Source organism: Lampetra fluviatilis, chromosome 2 (genome assembly GCF_964198595.1).
Source record: "Lampetra fluviatilis chromosome 2, kcLamFluv1.1, whole genome shotgun sequence".
NCBI lineage: Eukaryota > Metazoa > Chordata > Hyperoartia > Petromyzontiformes > Petromyzontidae > Lampetra > Lampetra fluviatilis.
The window spans coordinates 13,321,101-13,336,708 of NC_136276.1; the positions used below are offsets into that span (position 1 = coordinate 13,321,101).

Below are 15,608 nucleotides of genomic sequence, written 5' to 3' on the forward strand. Positions count from 1 at the left end.
CTCTTGTCTAACATCGCAGAGAGCTAGATTACAGCCGAGTCGAGCACGGACCAGAGTCGCAAACGGGTTTTGATTCCTTACCCGTACCCGGCCGCACCAGGGTCGCAAACGGGTACCCGTTGTAGGAGAAAACACGTATTAAAAAGGAGGCGTTGGAAAGCTGAACTTTAGCATAAAATTAACTTGAAAATCTTCAACGTCTAATTAAAACTGCAGATGTTCAGAATATTATATTGAAATTATCTTATAATGATAACATGTTATAAGTAATTATAACTATAAAAAATACTTGAAACTTTGTAGTGCAACGAAGCAATCACATATTCATTCCACAGAATGAAAAGCCCTGGTAGAATCATTAAAATTAAAATGTTTAATAACAATCATTCAAATAATTTTAAAAATGTATGCTTCTCCATTCTCGCATGGAGAAGCAAAATGCTCCTTCATGGAAAAAATAAAAGGTGACCTTAGTAAATTAAAATAATGAAATAGTTAATAGTGAAAATTAATCAAAATTAGTGTTGTTATAACAACGCTATTGCTGACATGTATTTAAAGTTGCGCTTTTGATGTGACGTCACATTTCTCAAACCCTCCCTCCCCCCTAGGTGCGTGACGTCATTTATGGGCGGCCCCAAGGCCAAATTCGTTTTTTTCGGTAAAGTCACTTTACCGAAACAACCTAAGAATATGAATCCTTGCAGTCACGAAAGCTTCAAATCTAGAAACGGCAGTCATCGTTGTTGGGCACATCAATGTGCGGAATTCTGCATTCCGGATAACACATCAGGAGTGTACCTGTTCCGTATATCGAGGGATGCGACATTAAATCCCAACGACCAAAGCAAACAACCTGTCATGTGCCAGACATGTATTTCACTACATGAAATGATGTTCACGTGTGTGCATGTATAAACCATAGGCATGGTAACAACAGTCCACAACTTGAAATCGTAGGGGATTTTTGTTTGGTTAACTTAAGCACATGAATTAAGCGCTTGACTGGTAAAGAACTTATCAATGGAAATAAGCCCCTTGGGGCAATCAAGAGAACATCATTCACAATTAGTGTAGTAACAGCAGAGCTTTCCATCCTGCACGGTTGAGTCAAGACCACAAATCGCACAAACACACGCCGCTGGAATGCGGCAAAAGGAGCAGCCGAAAATCGCTGCAGACTTCGGAATCATTGTTTAGTTAACTAATTAATTGCCCGCTTATTTAATTGTAATTACATTTCATTGCAATTTTATTTTGCAAGTGTATTGTGTGCACAACATACGTAACCCAGTGTTTACGCTTTTTAAGTGGTTATGCTTAAGGAGCAAATGTGGTGGGTTTAAACGTGTTACCATTCATCGTTCACAATGCACTCGGGCATTGCACTGGGTGTGTCGCCACCTTGAGCAAATGTCACGTACTGCAAGTGCACTGCTTTATATTATCCGTTTGTTCTTTGAAAAAGGGCCGTAGCGCAGAACGTCGCCTAGAATATAATTGTTTTCCTCTTTAAACAATGCTATTGACGAACGTGTTGAGGTTTTCTTTCATATTACACCATCAGCCATGGTCAATCCACTGCTGAATTAAGGGCTCACATAAGCCCATCGCCAACTCCCGAAATCCAGTGACGTGACCAAGCACATCCAGCGCGGACCTTAGAGGCCGTCCATAAATGACGTCACGCGATTTTGGACGATTTTTGACCCCCTCCCCCTCGTCACACGGCGTCATAAAAAGTCAGAACCCCTCCTCAAATATGACGTCACAAAGCTCTGCCCCCCCCTCCCAAAAAAAAACATGCTTCAAATCGCATTAAACAATCGTCATTGTAGTGCGTATTTAATGTGGCGCTACACTCTGATGTTGTAGGAGCAAACATGTATTAAAAAGTTTATTTAATTAAGTAGAACGTTTTGTCTATATTTATTTAAAGTTGTGCATTTTGATGTGACGTCACATTTCTCAAACCCCCCCCCCCCTCGTCACACATCGTCACAAATGTATGACCCCCCCCTCCCCCCAGGTGCGTGATGTCATTTATGGACGGCCCATTACCACCAACAAACACGAGCCGATTCCATCGATCATCTGATTGGACGGACTCCCGGATGTCACCGTGGATGATGTCATCGGGATTTGAAGTGACTCAGGACAGGGGGGGGTGGGTGTGGTGTCAGGCTCGGCTACGATCTGGGGACCCTACTTCACGAGCTGGCGAAAACCACGTGGGCAATGCACTCACTGCCTCACATGCAGGTGACCACAGCAAGCCACTCGAGTTGCATAGCACGGGAACTCGACGAAACAATCTTGGAGGAGTATCGACCAAAGTGCTGTATAGTTCGTGTGTTTTAACCTACGAACACTCGGAGTATGAAGAACCATTAATTCATAATAGAGGTTTTTTTGGGTTAGATCGCGTAAATATATCAATGTGTCGTTAAACCCGTCACCACGCAACACAGCCAATTAGTAAGATTTGTAAATAAAACATGCGAATTCGTTACAAGTACAGCACACCGGTGTGTTGGAGAGTAAACCCACAACATTTACAATTGGAGTACGACGTTTCGCCAGTAATTACAACTAGCGTCATCAGGCGACAGCCAGATTTGTGAAGAAACCCTCCGGTTTCGTTCTTAGAGGGATAGATGTAATGTCGTCACTTGTGAGCCAGTCAGGTGCGAAGTCCAGAGGGGGGCGTTATGTATGCAATGGATATCCATTACCGGTTGGTTGAATTGTCCAATAACACCTGAATATATGCAGAACTGTAGAGCTTGGAGGAGAATTTGGCGTCGGCTCACCGCGTGGTTGCTGCTTCCCGCTTAGCTGTGGTTCTTTCGAGAGCTTCTGTGGCGTTCTCTCTCTCTGTAAGCGAATGCTGCGCACGTTATAAGTACATTTAACACGCTTATTTAAACGTAGCTAAGTGCGTGAACTATGAGCGTGATTTATAATTACAGTAATCGTTCAAATGAGCATTGCTTCTTTGGAATGCACGCTTAATGTGTCAACACCGAAACTGCTTGGAGCACAACATTATTAAAGGCTAACAACCTTAAACATTGACGGTCGCACCACACTCATACATAGACCGTAAATAATTAACGCGATTATACATTGCTGCGCTACGTGCAGCCACACTAATTACTCTAGGCTAACTAACCCCGCATTTAAATCGTAATCACTATTAACCAAGCACTGATGTGTTTAACAACAAAAAATGACTGTACACAGCGAGACCCTTTTTAAATCCTTTATATTGAGTTCACTTGCGTGCTTGCGTGCTTGCATGCTTACGACCGTGAAAATCTTTCGGTCGTTTTTTAACCCACTTCCCGTGATCCAATCGAGCTGACATTTTGCACACAGACTCGTTGTGCGTGACAATTATTTTTTGTGAAAAATTTTTTCCCAAATTTTACACTGTTTAGGGAAAAAAAAAATATTTAATTACCAATTGCTTAATGGTGGCAGACAATCATCTGACCCATAGGTGGCAGCCATCTCAAGCCAGAGGACGAGAGGACTTTATCCGCCCCGATGCCACGCATATAAAGGATTTATAGTGAAAAACTTTGTTTTTACGGGTTAATTTTTTTACGTTTGAGTTTGTACGGTTGTCTTATCACAACTTATCAGCGTGGCGAGGCCGGCCCGAAGGGTGCATGCATACGCTTGAGTGCCGGGTGCCGTGCGTGCGTGAGTGAATGAGTGAGGAGTGTGAGCGAGTTGAAGTTGCATGCGAACCTTGGATGCGCAAGAGGTTACGTGTTCGGCAAGGCCGTAGCCATGGAGGCAACATTGGGGGGAGCCAAATCTTCAAGGGGGTCCGGGGGTCCCCCCCCAGAAAAAAAATCTAAATTTGAAAACGAATTTCCTGACATGTCCTGCCTAAAATATAAAAAAATTCACTAACACATAGGATGCACTTTTTTTTTACAATAATGTCTAATAGTGTATTGTATTACATTGCTCTGTTTTTTTCTTTTTTACCTTTTCTTGTTTCATTGTATGTAATGGCAGAGATTAGGGATTAATAAAGTACAACCATAACCATAATAATATAAACAGAAATCTATTTAATGGCAATATATTCGGGGGGACATTTTGAGCATATTTGAATATTGGGGGGGGGGATGTGTCCCCCCCAATATCTATTACAATTACGACCTTGGTGTTCGGTATGTGCACGGGATGCCGGGGAGGTACAGAAGGGTGGCCCCGGGATGTGCTGGGATGTACAGGGAGTTTCTCAAGACAGTACGTGCACAGGGTGGTGCAAGCCTGTGCAGTAACTTCGGTGTACAGAGCGAGGTGCTGGATCCAAGTGCCGTACTGGGAGTGGGGTGACAGAGAGGCGCTTCATGCTCCCTTGGATATTGCGCAGAGGGGTGCAGGAAAGAGGTACTGAGTCGGCCTTGGGAAGACGATTACAATGTAGTGGTGCGTGACTATCTGGGGAGGCAAAGTGGATATAGCCGTGCAGGTATCTGTGAAGTAGTTGGGAAGCGCTGTGTGTAGAGGGTGCAGGGGAATGAGCTACTGAGAGGTGCCAGGGTACGCGCCTAGGGGGCCGTCCATAAATGACGTCACGCACCTAGGGGGGGTGGTCAGACATTTGTGACGATGTGTGACGAGGGGGGGGGGGTTGAGAAATGTGACGTCACATCAAAATGCGCAACTTTAAATAAATATAGACAACACGTTCTACTTAATTAAATAGACTTTTTGATAAATGTTTTATCCTACAACATCAGAGTGCAGCGGCACATTAAACAGCACTACAATGACAGTAGTTTAAAGCGATTTGAAGCATGTTTAATTTGGGGGGGCGGGCAGAGCTTTGTGACGTCTAATTTGAGGTGGGGTCTGACTTTTTGTGACGCCGTGTGACGAAGTGGTGGTGGGGGGTCAAAAATCGTCCAAAATCGCGTGACCTCATTTATGCACGGCTCCAAAGTGACCGACTGGGAGACGCAGGCGAGCTGGTGGGAGGACGTGCTGGAGGTGGTGGTACCCGGTGATCATCGGCTGCGTGGGTGTGCTCCGGGCGGTTCCAGGGAGTTGCCAGGCTACGTGTCCGCAAAATGCGCAGGCGGCGGCGGCGGCGGGGTGGGGGGTAAGAGGAGGGTGCCGGGAGGCGGCTGGGAGCCCGGGGTGGGTGGGGCGAGTGGGGCGCGGGGCTGGGTGCGAAGCGCAGACCCCGTGGCCTCCTCCTCCCCCCTCCCCACCCCCCAAACGAGGGCAGGCGACACGGGAGCCTTTGAGTTTCGCGGATCAGACACAAACAGCCCCTTTGGGGATTCCGAGCGATTTTCCGCCTACGACGGGGATTTAGTTTCCTTTCTTCGCGCTTCAGAACGCGGGACGAGACCGCGGGGAAAACAAAAAGTACAGTGCCACATTGCGCACGATGCCGAGGGTTTAGTGGAACTTCTCTGCTCGCTTTCGCAAACAACTGAACGAGTGGTCTTTCGAAGCTGTTGGTTCAACCCCGACGACGACGCATTCCTTTGTTGCTGCGCGCGAGTCGTCGTGGGGTGCCCGTGCCCGGCGTGGGGAGGCTGCGGGTGACGCAGAGTTTATTCCTGCCCGCTGGTCCTCCTCCTCCTCCTCTCTGCAGGTGTCGCCTGCTGCTTCTGTCTGCTGCTGTTGGATGTCCTGCACCTTCTTGAAGTTGTTGCCGATACTGCCGCCGACGAGGGCAGAATTTCTACCGCCACTGCCGGCCAACCACAACACCACCACGACGACCACCACCACGACCACCACCACGACCCGCTAGCAGCTCCCGTCGTGTCGCCACGCTCCGAGCTGCCCGCCCGTCCATCAGCCCTGTCTGCCAGCAGTCTCCCGTGCCCTCGTTCGGAAACGACACCGCCGCACTGTCTCTTGCACCACCACTGGGTTGAGTGAAAGAAAGAGTAGGGGGGTGTTTGTGAGAGCGGAAGAATAGGAAGACGCGGAGACATTCGCGCGCGCGTGTGTGCGTGCGTGCGTGCGCGTCTCCCTCTCCTCCTCCTCTTCCACCACCCCCAACTCCACCCTCTGCAAACGACGCGATGCTCAAGTTCCTGCGCCGCACGTTCGGGAGACGTTCGCGCCGCTCGCCGCCCGTGGTGGAGCGCGACTCGCAGCGCGCCCAGGTGCACATCCCCGCCGCCGCAGGAGCCGGCCGCTCCTCCACGCTCACCTGCCGGGTGGCGCTTCTCGACGGCGGCGACGTCAGCGTGGACCTGAGCGTGAGTGCGGTGGTGGTGGTGGCGGTGGTGGATGTGGTGGCGGTGGTGGTGGCGGTGGTGGATGTGGTGGTGGCGGTGGTGGATGTGGTGGTGGATGTGGTGGCGGTGGTGGTGGCGACATCCCCGCCGCGGACGGGTGGGGATACCGCGCGCTGGTAGATCGAGAGGGCACAGGATGGGGGGGGGCAGAGAGGGCACGGGGGGGGCAGAGAGGGCACGGGGGGGGGCAGAGAGGGCACGGGGGGGGCAGAGAGGGCACGGGGGGGGGGCAGAGAGGGCACGGGATGGGGGGGGGCAGAGAGGGCACGGGGGGGGCAGAGAGGGCACGGGGGGGGCAGAGAGGGCACGGGGGGGCAGAGAGGGCACGGGGGGGGGCAGAGAGGGCACGGGGGGGGGCAGAGAGGGCACGGGGGGGGCAGAGAGGGCACGGGGGGGGGGGCAGAGAGGGCACGGGATGGGGGGGGCAGAGAGGGCACGGGGGGGGGGCAGAGAGGGCACGGGGGGGGCAGAGAGGGCACGGGGGGGGGCAGAGAGGGCACGGGGGGGGCAGAGAGGGCACGGGGGGGGCAGAGAGGGCACGGGTGGGGGGGCAGAGAGGGCACGGGGGGGGGCAGAGAGGGCACGGGGGGGGGCAGAGAGGGCACGGGGGGGGGGCAGATAGGGCACGGGATGGGTGGGAGGGCAGAGAGGACACGGGATGGGTGGGGGGGGTCCGGGAAGCTTTCAAAGAAGAAGAGGAGACATTTGGGGGGCTGGGGGGTGGTTGTGTTTTTTGAGCAAAATAGTTTGAGGGAGCCGCATCACACGCAGAGCTACTTGTGCGCAAACACAGCACGTGTAGAGCGGACGAGAAGCGCATTCTTAAGTTAACGAAATAGATGATGGCATAAACTGCGTCTAATTAATCCTCCCCTCCCACCCCTTTAGTTATTCTTTAACAATACAGTTTGATTGTACATTCTGCGGTCACTAAGACATTCCAGAGTGACCCATTGCCTGCCATATTTATTAAATTATCTCTACGTAAAATTACGTTTAAGATTTAAGTCATAAAAAACTGCCATAGAACCGCAAGTGGAAGCCAAAGAGCTGCTGCAAGTTGACGACCCCTGATCTCTAGAGAGCCTCACCTCTTGTCAAAGTTGTGTGCCCAAAAACAGCGGGTTCGGAGCGCAAGTTTGCTCCCTCCCTGCCTCCCTTCGTCCGTTCCATTCCCCCACCCGTCTAGAGGTCGCTGGTTTGACCTCCCGTGGCGGCAACTGAACCAATGAGCAACTCTCTTAATTCGTCCTCCACCGCCAGACTTTCCACTTAAGAAGTATAAATCGATACGCCGCGAGCAGGTCACGTGCGGTAGGGTAAAGTGTGGGTAGGCTCACGTGTATGTATGTTGCCTTCTTTCGCACCGTACGTCGCCAACCGGAGGCGCGCGGGAAGGACATCTGTCCAGCGTGAAAGAGTAGGCCAAGTACGCTCTAAAGGGGATCTACAGAGCTCCGTCTAGTGGAGGCCCTTTCACGAGCAGTGGTGCGAACAAGACATTGCAGGGCTGCGCCTTCAGCGTTTTACCACATTCCATGGCGGGTGCTTTGAGCCATGACTTGGCGAGGTGCTTTCCTCAACGGTGTTTTTTGAGGTGACGTCTAAATATACAGTTTCATCTCGTATCGAGGGCTCATTTCAATTTTGTAGACACCTTAGCCATCAATGGGCATCCAGAACCGGACCCAAACCATAGACACCTGGGACCGGAACACGAACCCTAAGTCCACCCTGGGACCTGAGCTGAAACATTAACACCATAACCCTGCATAGGAAAACAAAACGGGGGTAATAAAACAAACCGTAACATCCACATGGTCACCTGCGCCCCTTACCATATCCCCAACCACATAAGGGTACGATACTGGCACACAAAATTAAAACCCTCACGTTCACGTCGAAATCCTGCAATGAATTCTGGACCCAAACCTGCACAATCACCTGTACCAGATGTGATACAAGGGCACATACACATACACAGGGGCACCTCGTATGTGTATACCATGTGAATCACTGCGGCATGTGTCAGTGTGTGGGTTACTACATGTATGATTGTTAATGCTTTGTAGTATATTCTGGGAGTGGTGGAGAGTTGATTTCAAGAGGCCTTTGAAAAGTTTACTTTGGTCGGTACCTCTTATGTGGACTCGGCCTACAGTAATACCTGGTGGAGTATTGTGAACATCAGTAGGGAGACAAAGGCAGCCCAACGTCTAGAAATACTTGGCTCCTGTATGGCTAAACACGGGGGGTATGTGCCTTCATACGGTATACTATACAAAGGTTACGTTTTACAGCCCAAGATGTAACAAATCGTGATGTGATGGAATTATGATATGATGCCCTGAGACAGGAATGTCTTCTGGTCAAGAAGTAAACTTGGTTAATTTCAAACCTCGTTATTAAAAGAGACCACAGATGGAATGTAGTCGCTGACTCATTGTAATTTACGCCCTGCTGATAATCTTATGCTGGCGTATGGCAGGATTATGTATATGGAAAGCTACATTTAAATATTGAGGTTTTTGAGCCATATATATAACAGCTTCTGGTGTGGTTTCGTTGATTCACTCGAGGTTTCCTGTAAAGTATCACTGATAATGAAGATATATATTCTGCTCGCATATTAACCACGTCTCTAACTTGTATCACATCTACCACCTTTTTCTTTCTCAGTGACCCCATACACCGCTTTGAGCCTTGACTGTATTTCCTCACTCTGGCAGCCTTTCAGTATCAGACAGGTGACAGATTTATAGGGCCCATTCATATACCAGTGAATAACGTCTTCCCAACTGCATATTTGCCAACTCTGGTATGCAAAGACTATGGCAGTTTTCATTTTGCATGTGGCTGAGTTGAGCTGCTGTCTGTCAATCGTTTCATTTGTTGGAGACACTTCTAATACGACTACAGGATTGAAATGCGGTGAAAAAGAGAACTGGACTTCTCAGTAAACTTCGCTGGAAAACATCACTTGTTCAGAGTTATCCCAGCAGTATCAGTTTGACCCAATGTTCATATCTAATCATTTTTAAAGTACACATTATTTTAAATAGCACAATAAGTTATTTCACTTAATATCTTATATTTAAAATAATGCATTTTATTTTATTATTGAAAGCCTCATGGAAGGCATGTTCTTTAAAGTCATGCTGCAACAATTTCCGGCATGTCTGTGCGGTGAGGTGACATCGCCATGCAATTCTCTGTTGCTCTGTTAGCCCTGCACTTTATCACTTTTTGTCCATTATGCCACTTCTTCTAGGCGCCATCTCTTCTCGCCGCTAACTCCGTACCAAAGAGCCGCCCCTGGTCATCCCTCGAGCCATATCCTAAGCAGGTTCTCGTCAGCCACGGTCTCTGTGACCGCTCCTGATCTCTTTATCTCTGCAAGAGAGCAGGCTTAACTGACGGGTACAGTACAGCACTGTAACGTTTTTGTAGGGGGTTTACTGCAACAAAACACTGCATCAGGCCACAACTAGTTTTAAAGTTCCTCGTCTGTGTTGTTTCAGCCTTTTAAACCTCGTGAGATTAACGATTCCAAAGTGTACGACAATGGGTTACGAACAGGCATTTCATCATTGCAGACAAGTGTTATAGATATTCCAATTCGTTTACTGGTTAATGGAATTATTATAAATAATTGTACACACAAGCCTGGGACATTTATTTAATAGTTGACTCAAATTAAGACCCCACCCCGCCTCTGTCCACCCAGCATGAGAAATGTTTACACCAGAGTCCATCAGTAAGTTGCGTGTGGTCAGACAAGGTGTGGGTCCTCCCACCCCTTCCAAGACCTCTAGCCAGTGTGGAAGAGTAGGCCAAAATACTCTATAACTTCCTCTATTGGAGGCTCTTCTGTCGGCAGTGGCATGAGCAAGTAATTGCAGGGCTGTACCTTAACCTTTTATTTACGTGCTAGAAATGTAAATATAATCAACTGCTACTTATATATGATGAAACTACATGCACGAAACGTCACCACACTACCTTTAAAATAGTGATTTTTTGCTAAACGTTTAATGCGTTTTTTTATCCTTTAGACTGTGCCCCTTGTGAATTGTAGGATCACACTGCACATGCATGATGGTTGTCGATATGGGTGAATCTTAGATCTTGAACTCATTGTTCCAGGGAATTCCACGAGGAATTCGTCAAACTGTTCTAGTCCTGTTCTCTTATCCATTACCCCCCCTCTTTCCCATCCTGGCCCCTCACCTCCCTACCCCCATACCTCCCACAACAGCCCCTCACAACTGATACGGTTATCATTCATTTGTTGTTGTGCTTAAATGGTAAACTAAATAATCTATGGATTTAATTGATTTGACTTTGTTACAGCTGACATTTGATTGGTAGCGTACTGTTTATTTTTCGTGCCTATTGAGCACACAGGCTGCGTGATGTTACTGATTAACACGTGCACACAAATTGTGGGTAATTCATATACAGTAAATACCCAAGCGCACACAAGCATCGTACAAATGTAACTAACGTCTGCTGTAAAGAAATGGGAATGGCATTATCAAAGGTTAGTAACAAGAAAATAATGGAGAACAAAATGATTGGATAGCATAAGACCCAGAGGCACTTAAATACAACTTTACCAGGCACATGATTTGACCACGAGGCATCTAATGCACTAAGTAAAAAGGAACATTAACTTGAAATGTCACGAATGTTGGGTTTACGCAGTTGCAAAGCAGAGTGCCAAGACATATATTAGAAATTATGTCCACGTGTGTGGCATGAGAAATGAATATATTCCCAACTAATGGGATTACTTCCCGAATACTCCATCTGCATGGCAGGTGGTGGCTGTACCGCAACCTCCACCGTGCCCTTCCTGCCAACACTCTACACACAAATGAAACAAAGGTTAATTGTGCATTTACGAAAATCAGCACTGCTAAGTAAAAAAAAAGACATTCCACAAAGGATTTCTTTTCTCCATGTTTTTTAATGACTGAACGGGTGATGTCCCTTCAAGCCCGACTGAGCTCAGTTGTGAGCTATCCTCAATTTGTGGTTTTATGTGAATATTAGCTTAACATCTCCAAATGACATATGGGCTGTTGCTTTTACAATGCATATCCTCGATGGATCAGCGAGTCGAGACGGGTGTGCATTCTCGATCTCGTCCTTAATGGGATTTGCCTGTGGAGGAGCTTTCTCCTCAGTGTGGAGAGATGTATGCCTCGTGGCGCGCACAGTGGAGTCTGATCCACAGGCCCATTCCCTGAGCTTGTGCGTTTGCTGTCCAGCATGATTTGTCTATGACTACACCTGTTGTTGATGCAGTACATGTGAATGGCAATCCACTGTTGGATGAGGATCTCATCGTTGTGGGGGTTGTTTGACCTTTCTTCACCAGGCTGGTCAGTGTCAGCTGGTCAAAGTGGGGAGCATAGATGCATGAGAATGGTGCGGTACAAGCATGTTTGTTTTCTGTACTGCCCACAAATTAGCCCGAAGCAGCCTATGACACCTATTTTATATGGTCGTGGTGTTCGCTTATCCAAGTACTTTCCATATTTTGACATCTGACGAGATCGGGCACTTCCTAGTGATCTATCATAGGAAAATTGGATATACGTACATATTATCAAAGCATTTAAATATTCATTCCTATACACACTGTACATATATGCATACATAAAACGAAATATCCACAACTTTGCAATGCTGTATTTATACTTATACAGTATTTTGCATTTCATTTGACCTCAGAAGCATATTTAAGTACATTAATTTCAGTATTTCGACACAGAGAACCAATTAAGAGTCAGACACGTTCTGCATGTCTTCAAGGAGTCACTGGATATAACATTCAACTTTGATGAGCACCCATTCTTAACCATACGTGTTTATATGGGTCCATCCGTTTTTTTGAAACTCTTGACACTTTTGTTTATTCTACAAAGCAATGTGAGCGTTCTGGTTCATCCAGCTGTAGTTACCTATCAGGGAATCCGAGAACTCTGCAATGTGCTTTGTTGTGCTATTCTAAAATCTGCTGGCTGGTTCAGGCAAGTTTCGTGCGAATTAAGCTATAATAAAGGAATTCATACTGTTTGGCAAACGTTCCAGATCTGGAACGTTTAAAGTAATATGCATGGTTCATTTGCTGGGTTGTGCAAAAATAATGCACATTTTTGTTATTGTGTATTGTAGATAAATGTATATAAAATGGCAATTCATTATAGCAGCGGTTTTTTGTTAAGCCACTGAGCAATGTTTTGCAAAGTGGTCCACAGCCATTGTTGTTTACCTGGAAGGCCTCCAAAGCTGTCAACTTAAGGTTCAGCTGTTGAATGAGGCCATGTCCATAGCGAGTAATCCAGGCCCTTGGAAGCATACGGGACTATCGGCATATGTGGTTGAACCATTGGAAATGACTGATCAGTTGGCAGGCCACGATGGCTGTGTTGGCGATCGTCCATTGGGTTTTGATTGTCACGATAAAGGCTGTTGGCTGAGGGCATCTCGGTATTTTAATGTGTCCTCAACATGTGTGTGTAAATGAAGTGGTGCCGCACACACAATGAGGCCATTTGCTGTGAATGCTTGTTTATTGTAACTCCTCGGAGGATGTTGTGGACCAGTGCACCAACCAACCAACCAAGTTGGAAAAAAGCAGCCCTTTGTGAGACCTCAAAACCCAAGTAGCCTTTGGCCCGAATTCCTGACGTAATTGTTTATTGTTCAAGGCACGCACCGTTGAACACTGTTGGATTGAACAGGAATGACCGGCTTAAGCAGGTTGTTGCAGGGCGTTCTTATTCCAACCGTTTGAAGGGGGAGTTGGTGCTTTTCAAAAACTCGATCCATGCTTATACGTAAATTCGTGGCTGTCGTGAATTCACACACAGTGGTCATTCAATAACACCCGTTTATGATTTTTCGAAACACGTATTTGCGTAGCGGTAAACGTATCGGCCACTCGTGGCTACAGAGGTCACGTGATTGTTACAGAGGTGATTAGAGGGGTGCGTTGTGAGAACTTAGGAATCGATGTTACTGCAATTGATGCATCGATGTTACTACAATTTATGCATCGCGATGGTTAGAAATGCTTGAGTGAGAGTTTGAGCTCTCGTCACCGACTGTGGCCTTACACAAAGAGTGGCACGGTTGGCTACGTACGGCGTGAAAGAAGTTAAACATATACATTTCACACACATACATACATTATGACCGCTTGCATTTGTAGGTTACAACTACAGTGGCATCGCCTTAATTTCACACATGGCGTGTAAACAACTCATTCATTGGCTGTAAATATCTTCACGCTTAATTTCACACATGGCGTGTAAGCAACTCATTCATTGGCTGGAAATAGCTTAACATGCAGTGGCTCGCAGAACTTGGCCAATTGTTGTGCGCCGGCTCATTGCCTGGCTGATGTTCGTCTTGTCTGTGGTTCCCGAGCAATTTTGAGATGCAAGTCGCATGAACAACGTTGTTGAAAGCTAAGCATTATTAAATATTTCAGCAAGCATTCACGTGAACTTGTTGCAATTTCCTGCAGTTGTGCACCGTCGAGAGGAAAGGAAAGTCCATGTGAAGGGACCCCCGTTCTGGCTCATTCATTAACGACGACCCCTTGCTCTGATGTTGTGAGCTCGCAAGCTCTGGTCGTCGTGCCTGGAGGCCCTGGCCTCATTGTGAACACACAAAACGCGTAATAAATAACCCCCCCACCCCCCATTGTTAACAATTGAGTGCATTTGCGTAACAGTCGAGTTATGTGCATAATGCTCCTCTTTCATTAGTAATTGTCCTTTGTGTATTGACGTGTTTTAGTCGAATGGAAGTTACAAGCGTAAGTTTATGCACGTGTTGTTTCATGGGGGTTTAATATATATACTGTACGTAAACTGATTAGAAATTGGTTCTTAACATCTATGTGCAGAACTTGGAAGGTATGCAGAGTTGAGCCTGGCTGGTGCTTGTATTAGGCTTGGGTTGTGAGGTGGACAGATGATGGCAGTGTACCAATATATATTATTAAATCAATATGTGCGGGGCTTTGAATGTTTTCTGCTAATACGTGCATGGATTTTTCTTCACGCTCTTTCGTAAGTTAGCCAAACATCCCAATGCAGGGCCCTGATGAAAATTGTCTTCACATTCCGTCAGACTTTGCTGGGTCAATGAAGGCCATTGTTATTAGTCGGAGGTAAGCTGACAGACAAGTGCCTGACGTAATAAGTAAACATCATCCTGTACTCTTTAGGGTGCTTACCAAGCATTGCAGGACCTTTGCCAATTTTCACTCTTTAGTAAGTGTGCCGTTGAAGGATAATACGAATACAAATTTTCCTCATGCACTCTCAATAAGTATGCATCATTGTGTATATCAGAAACATGAATCTGTGTTCTCAGAAAGCACTTGAATGTGTGAAGTTGTCTTCGCTACGTGTCGTGTGTTAAAACTGTGTAATCATCCCTTGCAAATCGGCTGCAAAATGAAAGCAGTCAATCTTTCTCAGGAGTGCATTATAGTGTTCAATAATGCAAATAGAATTCGGTCAGAAAAAAAAAATGATGGTAATATTGTACGGTAATTCATTATCGTCAGTTGCAGTCGTCATCAATCCACTGCTGGATGAAGCCCCCCCCCCCCCCAATCTCTTGCCATCTATTAGTCCAATCCATCCAGCTCCTGTATATGAGCTCATTTAATTTCACTTCCTCCATCAGTCTCAACCACTGGCCATTACTCTGCTCGCGACGTGTTCTGCCCAAGCTCATTTGCTTTTGCGAACAGTCAACATGACGTCTCTAACTTGCGAATGTTCTCTAATCCCTGCGTTTCTTCTTTTGTTCTCTCTCTCAGCGTGACTCTAAATAGATCACTTTTTATCCTTTCCGTACTTTTCAGATTTTGTTCTATCTTCTTTGTCAATGTCCATGATTATAATCCATAGTTCAACGCAGGTAATTTCCAAATCTCTTATTGCGGCGTATGTGTATGTTTCCTGCCATTATTATGGTATTGAAATTACCCTCTACTGCAGAGTAATTATGCTGTAATGTGGAAATATTATGGTAACGAAATTGTAAGGATGGAACAAATGCCACAATATAGGTAGTAAATGTGTTAAAGGTTACATGTTAAAATGCTTTTATTTTTAGCATCGAATTTTTAACGACTCTTAGAGAGTATATGTATGTAGTGTTTATGTTTTACACTGTATTAGAATGATAACTAGATTGTTTAGAGGCCGTAGTCGACTCGCTGCTGGAAGGTTTGTTTTCAAGTATCATCCTCATGGAAAAATCTAACTTCTTATTTTA

General features: G+C 46.5%; 1 protein-coding gene across 3 annotated transcripts in view; it reads left to right on the plus strand.

Annotated features, from left to right (window-relative positions):
• Positions 1-4,931: 4,931 nt before the first annotated feature.
• The window catches only part of LOC144943065 (band 4.1-like protein 5), a 42,904-nt gene continuing 32,227 nt past the window's right edge, over positions 4,932-15,608 (plus strand). The window contains exons 1-2 of one of the 3 annotated variants that reach the window (XM_078870239.1): positions 4,932-5,131; positions 5,636-6,254. In XM_078870239.1, the coding sequence (XP_078726365.1) occupies positions 6,075-6,254 (180 nt within the window). In that variant the 5' untranslated portion in view covers positions 4,932-5,131; positions 5,636-6,074. Of the gene's footprint in view, positions 5,132-5,164; positions 6,255-15,608 lie in introns of those variants that run through there. The other 2 variants (XM_078870233.1, XM_078870242.1) reach the window with 2 other exon arrangements.